At 34.7% G+C, this 7,634-nt stretch overlaps 3 protein-coding genes across 5 annotated transcripts in view; 2 read left to right on the top strand and 1 right to left on the bottom strand.

Moving 5' to 3' along the window:
• The window catches only part of LOC107612410 (homeobox-leucine zipper protein GLABRA 2), a 9,587-nt gene extending 8,720 nt beyond the window's left edge, over positions 1 to 867 (top strand). The window contains exon 10 of the mRNA XM_016314129.2: positions 174 to 867. Within this exon, the coding sequence (XP_016169615.1) occupies positions 174 to 554 (381 nt within the window). The 3' untranslated portion in view covers positions 555 to 867. The remainder of the gene's footprint in view (positions 1 to 173) is intronic.
• On the bottom strand, positions 2,260 to 6,074 carry LOC107610309 (rop guanine nucleotide exchange factor 12). Of its 3 annotated transcripts, none has more exons than XM_021108454.1 (8): positions 5,939 to 6,074; positions 4,506 to 4,697; positions 4,296 to 4,401; positions 4,041 to 4,195; positions 3,869 to 3,943; positions 3,518 to 3,790; positions 3,116 to 3,436; positions 2,260 to 2,971 (listed from the first exon to the last, which is right to left on the bottom strand). In XM_021108454.1, exons 3-8 carry the CDS (start codon positions 4,399 to 4,401, stop codon positions 2,579 to 2,581), a joined length of 1,323 nt encoding a protein of 440 aa, XP_020964113.1. In that variant the 5' UTR covers positions 4,506 to 4,697; positions 5,939 to 6,074; the 3' UTR covers positions 2,260 to 2,578. The 3 variants fall into 3 exon arrangements, with proteins under 3 accessions (XP_020964113.1, XP_020964111.1, XP_020964112.1); XM_021108453.1 differs by having other exon boundaries at positions 2,579 to 2,971; positions 4,296 to 4,412; positions 4,506 to 4,717; positions 5,939 to 6,050; XM_021108452.1 differs by lacking the exon at positions 5,939 to 6,074 and having other exon boundaries at positions 4,296 to 4,412; positions 4,506 to 5,311.
• LOC107612412 overlaps positions 5,909 to 7,634 on the top strand; it is a 3,546-nt gene continuing 1,820 nt past the window's right edge. Inside the window, exons 1-2 of the mRNA XM_016314131.2 lie at positions 5,909 to 6,370; positions 6,434 to 6,953. Coding sequence (XP_016169617.2) covers positions 5,972 to 6,370; positions 6,434 to 6,953 — 919 coding nt within the window. The 5' untranslated portion in view covers positions 5,909 to 5,971. The remainder of the gene's footprint in view (positions 6,371 to 6,433; positions 6,954 to 7,634) is intronic.

Genomic DNA, 7,634 nt, shown 5'->3' with positions numbered 1-7,634 from the left:
TAAACCAAACTATTTTTTATTTTTTTAAAAAAATACTACTAATTTTTTTATAAAAAATTTAGGGGTAATAGTTCCATTGTCTCAAGTAAACTTCGCGCCTGATTCTAAACAAGATGGAATGAAATTGATGGCTCTAATAACAAAGATGTGGGATTAATTGATGTGATTTGCAGACAATAAAATCGAAGGAAAATAGTATGTGGGTAGTGCAAGATTGCTGCACCAATGCTTATGAATCAATGGTGGTGTATGCTCCTGTGGACATCACTGGCATTCAATCTGCGATGACAGGTTGCGATTCGAGCAATCTCGCCGTACTTCCGTCGGGATTCTCGATTGTTCCTGATGGGATGGAATCAAGGCCAGTGGTGATTACTTCAAGACAGGAGGAGAAGAACACAGAAGGAGGATCCTTGTTCACCATAGCATTTCAGATTCTCACCAATGCATCTCCAACAGCCAAGTTAACGATGGAGTCTGTGGAATCAGTCAACACTCTCTTATCTTGTACTTTGAGAAATATCAGAACAAGTTTACAATGCGAAGATGGTTGATGAGCAAAATAATAAGATAATTATCAGATAGACTTTTATTAGAATTTGATGATGATAGGCTTCCTTTTAGTTAATGTTGGGTTGGCAAATATAGCATGCGTTTCTACCCATACTCTTGGGTAATTAATTAAGCTTTATTTGTTATTCTATTGGAAGCTAAGGAGAATTTGGATTGAATATATACATCTATCTGTGTCTGCAGCTCCATAGGTGAAACGAAACAAGAGTCAGGATGCTTTTAGATCCTAGAAAATGAGTCTGGCCTGTATAGAATTATCATTTTATTAATTCCTTATGTGCTTGGTTTTTTGGTGTACGAGATAATACTCAATTTGGTCATTGAACTTACACGTGAGTCTTAATTTAGTTCTTGAGATTTCAATTGCTCCTATTTAGTCCCCAAAATTTATAAACGTGCCTCATATTAGCCTTTGAGATCATTTTTAGTATAAAAATGTTAATAGAGCGCTGTTGTAGACTATCACATGTCACGTTAAAACTTGTAAAATGATGCAGTTTTGGTTTTGACATTTAAATAGCTCAAAAACGGCATCGTATTACTTATTTTGTTAGGTAAAATTTTAATAAACACCATTTAAGATGTTGCTTTTAGGTTATTTGAGTGCCAAAACCAAAACGACATCATTTTACAAAGTTTAGTGTGGCATCTAGCTGTCACGACAGTGTTCCGTTAACGTTTGTACGTTGAAAATTGTTTCAAGAACTAACATGAGTTATGTTCATAAAGTTTGGAGACTAAATAGAGGCAATTAAAACTTTAGAGACTAAATTGAAACTTGCGTATAAATTCAAGGACCAAATTGAGTATTATCTCTTGGTGTATCATTGCTAATTATCACTAGTTCAATTTTTTTTGGTTTTCTGAAATTTTCATGTTATTTAACTACCAAGTACCAATAATCCAACTGCTTGTTTTGTTAACAACGCTTAATGTTTGTCATCAAATCAGTGAAATCACTCCTAAAAACTTACTGTGTCACCACGTTGCACCTTCTTTTTCTTATTCCATCGTAGGTCCACCTTCTTTCGTATTAATTAGTTTATCATTTTTCTTATTATAATTTTTAAATTTGTTATCATTATTTTGTATTCTTAAATCTTAACATCAAAATATTAAATACTTGAATTATGTTTATTTTTTTGTCAAATTGAGTGGCATTCATTTTTTCAATTGAAAAGAGATAAATTATTAGGGAAGTTCTATGGTGGCATGGGTTTTGGTGGCTAAAGGTGGCATAAGGTTGACCAACAAATAAAATATTGACACATGGCAAGAAAATTAAATCTAAAATCAAAATGATTCTCTCTCTTATAATTTTTTATAATTATTTTTATCAAAATAATTTCTTATAATTATTTTCATAATTATAAAAAATAATTTCAAAAAATAATACCAAAATAATTTTATAATTATGTTTATAATTATTATTTTATTATTATTTTTATTTGTCAATATTTTATTTGTTGGTCAAATTTATGCCACTCTTAGCCACTAAAACTAATGCCACCATAGAACTTCTCAAATTATTATGAATCAAATTTTTAAGTCAGTAAATTGATAAGGTAAATATTTAACCACTCTTAAATTAAGATAATTAGACTTATATATAATCAAAGTATTGTGATAAAATTATGTAAAGCAGTACTTAAAAAAATTAAAATGCATTATACTTTTACGAAATACAAATTAAGTCATTGACCAGTGTTCTGTTGTTTCTACAAAATAGTTGATATCTACATTGAAACTGTCATAAAAAAGATTAAAAATCATAAAGAAACTAACCATACAAATGATTGATACATCAGAAGAGTAGTTACAAGTCTCTACAAATCCTTCGATAAACACAGGATAATTGGAGACAGGGAAACGTGTTGTTACACACATGGACATGATCAATTTTGTATAATTCATTAATTCTCTTTCCTATGTACAAGAGAACAGAACATGGTAAAAGAATCGTGTATAAACAACGATGAAAACTCCCAATAAACACCTAAACTCTCTAATGGCGTGATGTTGGACTTCTCATAATATTCAAGTTGTCTAAGTAAGATGTCTTCTTGTGTGTATTTACGTTTGGAAGCTTCTGCTCATGCTTTGAGTCAATGTCTTTGTAGAAGTCATCTGAAGCAGCAAAAGGGTCCTTTTCTTTTTTTCCTTCTGAGCCTTGATCAGTTCCCCAACCCATGAAATCTAATAGGGTCATTTGGCCATTGTCTCCACCATTACCTTTTTCTCTAGGACTGGGTCTTGATGAGGTTCTGTTACCTGACTTTTTAGCCGGAATTTGGGTTTGAAAATCTGCTTGTAGTACATCATCTATTCTCGACAGCACTGTGAAGGCCAAACTTTCCAATATTCTTGAATAGCTCTCAAGAACAGCCAACCCCACATCCTGTTAGGTAGTTTAAAATTGAGTGATTCGTTCAAAACTATGATATCAAAAAGATTTTAAGACATAAATATAGGTGATATTAATTAAAGTATGTATATATTTGCAGATAAGAACTGAAGTGATGCATGGCCTGGGGTTAATTACCCTGTTGAATTGGATTTTGCTTATTTCCAATGAAGATTGAGGAAGGCCTGGGAAACGATGCTTTAAGAGGAGTAAGATGGTTTCTGCTCTCTCTTCAAAGAGTTCTCTTTTTTCCAAACTCACAGCAGAACTCCAGGATGGCTTTCCATCTTTGTGATGCATCTTCCGCTTCCAGATAACTATGGATGCTTCAATTCTGTTCTTAAGGTCTAGGATTTTATGTTCTGATGATAAGTCCATGGTTGATAGGAGCTGGTCAGGATCGAAATGTTCAACTGTGATACTCTTGTAGATTGAGTCTCCTAGACTTGATCTTCCATTCTGCAAATTTCAAACAGAACACAAATCAAAATCTATAATAATATTTCACTAGCTTCCTTCTTTTCTTTTTGTATCCATTACCTTGGGTAGGGAGTCCATATAATTTTCAGGGACCTCCATTTCTGTTATAACTTGAGCATTGATTGCCATGGCTGCCTTAAGTACCTGATTTACACAGTCTTTTTGGTACTGCAAAAATCTCCTAGCATTGTCTGATAGACCTTCTGGGGGAACCTTAGGTGTAGGTAGCCACCACTTCTCATCGCTTTTCATCTTTGGATCTTTATCATCACCTCCTGAATCTTTTTTAACATAAAAGAACTCTTGTGGCTCTTTGAAATTATCAAGGCAATCCTGTACATCACCAATTGTTAGATATAATTAATAATTAGCAATCATCATCAGTTCCATGAAACTTAAATATGATCTTACTATAAGCATTGTATCGAGTTTGCGCAAGGCGGGGACGTTCATGTGGAGATCGGTTCTCTGTTTTGTGGTCATGATCTGTTCAATCAAAGACAAGGTTCAGTGTTATAGCAAATTGTATGAAGAATGATGGAGACAGAGGCAGGAAAATGGAAGAGGATTATTAGTTTATTACCTCCATGATTGTACCATCCTTTCCTACTTGTTGTGAAGGGACCATTTCAACAACGTAGTCTGTGACAGATAGAAGCCAATCAATTTCTTTTCTCCATTTTGCTTTCCTTTCTGGGGGCATTGGTTCTAGCCGTCTTTGTTCACCAAAAATAGAAGCTGCATGCATGAATTCACAAAAACATTAATAAAGCAGTGACAAAAGAGAATCATTTGAATTATTACATTCATCATGGCATGCAGGAAAACTGATACATACCTGCAAGGTTTGTGAATGCATTTGACAGTGCCAAAGCAGAAGAAACACCTTTTCCTCCACCGGACATGTCTTCACCTAGCAGCAATTTGGAGAACCTCTCCTTCATCTGTTCCATGTCTGAATTAAAACCAACCATGAATGCATGAATAATAATGTTGAATAAATACAATAATTAACATAGAATTAGTCAACAAGGATTCATGATCAGACCTTTTAATAGCTCGTCTATGCTTTCTTTGAGTGCTGTTTCCTCCGGGGTCAATACCTTTGGCTTATTAGCAATCTTCTCCGACTCATTAAGAGGCTTTGATCCTTGACTTCTTGAGGAAGCGGCGCCGTCGGTGTCTGCCGGGGATTCTTTGCTGCCGCCGGTGTCAACGCTCAAACTCTTGGCATGCCTCCCTGCGCCATCAAACATCCCTCTGAAATTGAACAGTTTCGTCTTGTACCCGCCTTCTTGCTCTTGAACCATTTTCGTTTTTTTGAAAAGAAAAAAATTCTTTTGAAACTTTGGAAAATTGAAGTTTTTGATGAAGGGAATGATGAAGTTGCAGATGAGACGCCAAAGCAAGTAGTAGTCAGGAATATGGAATTATTATTATTGGACTTCTTATTTTACTTGAGTTTTTTTTTTAGAAATAGAGGTGATTTGTTTGATGGTTTTTGTGTTTGTTTTTCTTTTTTGAGATTGGCTCTGGGAACGTGGGGTGCATGTTGTAACAAAATGGGAGAGGTCTAAGTGCGATATACACAAATTAAAAATATTTTGCATTATCTTTTGCTTTATGTAATTTAGGGATGTTGGGTGGTTGTTAGTTAGTTGAAGTTCAATTTCTAATTTGAGGTCAATGGTAATTAATGACCGTCAAAGACAGCTATCCAAGTATATAATAGCCAGTCAAATTGAAATAAAATTATGGATTTACTATAACTCACCTTGCTTTGACTTTATGTCTATTTGTAGTGTAACTTTTCATTACACAATTTTTAAAATATTTTTTCTTCATCAAACTTTAATGAAAAAATATATATTACATATTATTTGAGGGAAAAAAATGAAAAAGTTTCTTCTCCTTTCTTAACATGCATCTTCCTTTTCTTTTTCTTATTACTATTATAAAAGTCAGGCTAAAACCTTCAAAAAAAAAAAAAAAACATTTGCACGAAAATTTTCTAAGGACAAAAATGATTTTTTTGACTGAGGATTTTCGATATTTTTAAAATGGACTTAAATTCACTTAATAATTAAAAATGACATTGTGCCAACCTATAAAGCAAGATTTTTATATGACTAATTTAATACTAGGATTAGTACTCTTCTTTTAGCCTTTAAGGCATATACAATGTTGGAGTATAAAAGATTAACTTTTAGAATTAAGTGTACCATTTTTAAAAAAAAAAAAAAATAGAGAATTCAATATACAATGTATTCACTTTAAAAAAGTTTAGTAATCAACAATTTTATTAAATTTTGATCAGTATAGAACTAACAAAACAAAAATGAATAATTTTACATCATTGAATAAAATTTTATACCATTAAAAATATAATTAATAATTATTTAATAATTACAAATCACAAAAATTAATAAGTACTATCACAACTCATAAGTAAAAGAAACGAGACAAAAGTTGAAGAAAAACCTGCGAGTCAGAGTCAACGCAAGGAAAGAGGAAATGGAATCAATCGGAGTGTTGGTGCCTCACCCAACCTTCCCTTACCTCGAGCACCACCTCCAAGCCCGATTCAACCTCCTCCGTGACAGAACCAAACACGCTGCTTCCATACGCGCCGTCGTCGTGAATTCCGTGGACGGCGCCGACGCCAAGCTCATCGATGCGCTTCCAATGCTGGAGATCGTGTCCTGCTACGGCGTCGGCGTTGACAAGGTCGATCTCAGAAAGTGCGCCGAGAGAGGGATCCGCGTGACTAACACCCCTGATGTCATCACCGACGAGACCGCTGACGTGGCAATGGCCTTGATTATCTCCCTCCTGAGGCGGCTGTGTCATTGCGATGTCTTCGTCAGAAGCGGAAAATGGAAGCACCAAGGCAGCTACCCTCTCACCACTAAGGTAACAAACTAACAATAACTAACTCCTCGAAAGTCGAAACTAACTATTAATTCCGTTTGGCAGTTCTCTGGAAAGACAGTTGGCATTCTTGGATTGGGGAGGATAGGGAAGGCGGTGGCGAAGAGAGCCGAGGCCTTTAACTGTAGGATATGTTACCACTCAAGAACAGTTAAAACAGAGTGTAGTAGTTACAAATACTACCCAAGTGTTGTTGAGTTAGCCTCTAACTGCGACATTTTAGTTGTTGCTTGCTCCCTCACCATAGAAACGCACCATATAATTAACCGCGGTGTGATGAACGCGCTTGGTCCTAAGGGCGTTCTAATCAATGTTGGGCGAGGGAAGCATGTTGATGAGGCTGAGCTGGTTTCTGCGCTGCTGGAAGGTCGCTTGGGTGGGGCCGGCTTGGATGTGTTCCACGATGAACCTCATGTGCCTCCAGAGCTGTTTGGGTTGGACAATGTTGTGCTCTTGCCTCATATTGGAAGCGCCACCGTCGAAACTCGCACTGCCATGGCGGATCTTGTCCTTGCAAACTTGGAAGCTCACTTTCTCGCAAAACCACTTGCCACTCCAGTCCTGTAATTAACCCTACTGTTTACATTTTAAGCAATAATAATCTTGCAGTTTTGTATGAGAATGTTGGCACATCCATGATCCATGCAGTGAATTGATGAGAACTCGTTCGTGCTATTTTATTTTCACATATTAATAAGTGTGATTATATGATGTTTCCAGTATATTCAATTTAGCAGAAGAATCATGGAAGATAGCTAACAGCAAAATTGCTATAATTTTTATATTACAACTGAAACTATATTTCATTCATTGTAGACCTCTGGTGAAAAGTTATAAATAATTTTAAAAAAATACTATTCATCCTTTAAATGAAATTGAAGACAATGGCTATAGAGAAACTTAAGGCACCTTGGGACTTGGGAGGAGAACGAAAATATTCTAAAGAAGTTGCTGGCATAAGAACCATTTAATAACTTCTTGCTGCTTGAGTTCAAGAGTTCTGAACTGTCAAGTGCTAAACATCAATTTGTTCACTATAGTAGAGTTTTATGTGTGTTAAAAATGTCATATTAAACTTCAATAAGTAACTAAGTAAAAATAAAAGGTGTATTTTAATACCAGAATTAGAATTAACAACATATAAGTGGTTTGAATAACAATCCATAGCAGTATTCATCAAAATTTATCTTTTCTCATTATTTATCAATTATTTTAATATAAAAAAATAAAAAATATACCTTAAATA

Source organism: Arachis ipaensis, chromosome B08 (genome assembly GCF_000816755.2).
Source record: "Arachis ipaensis cultivar K30076 chromosome B08, Araip1.1, whole genome shotgun sequence".
In the NCBI taxonomy this organism is placed as follows: Eukaryota; Viridiplantae; Streptophyta; class Magnoliopsida; order Fabales; family Fabaceae; genus Arachis; species Arachis ipaensis.
This window is presented reverse-complemented; position numbering and strand designations above follow the sequence as displayed.

Coding starts and splice junctions, on each gene's coding strand:
- LOC107610309 (XM_021108452.1), bottom strand. CDS start 4,767: ATGGTTCAAGAGCAAGAAGGCGGGTACAAGACGAAACTGTTCAATTTC. Junction 3,944..4,040: donor AGGATGGTACAATCATGGAG/GTAATAAACTAA, acceptor TTGATTGAACAG/ATCATGACCACAAAACAGAG. Junction 3,791..3,868: donor AACTCGATACAATGCTTATA/GTAAGATCATAT, acceptor GGTGATGTACAG/GATTGCCTTGATAATTTCAA.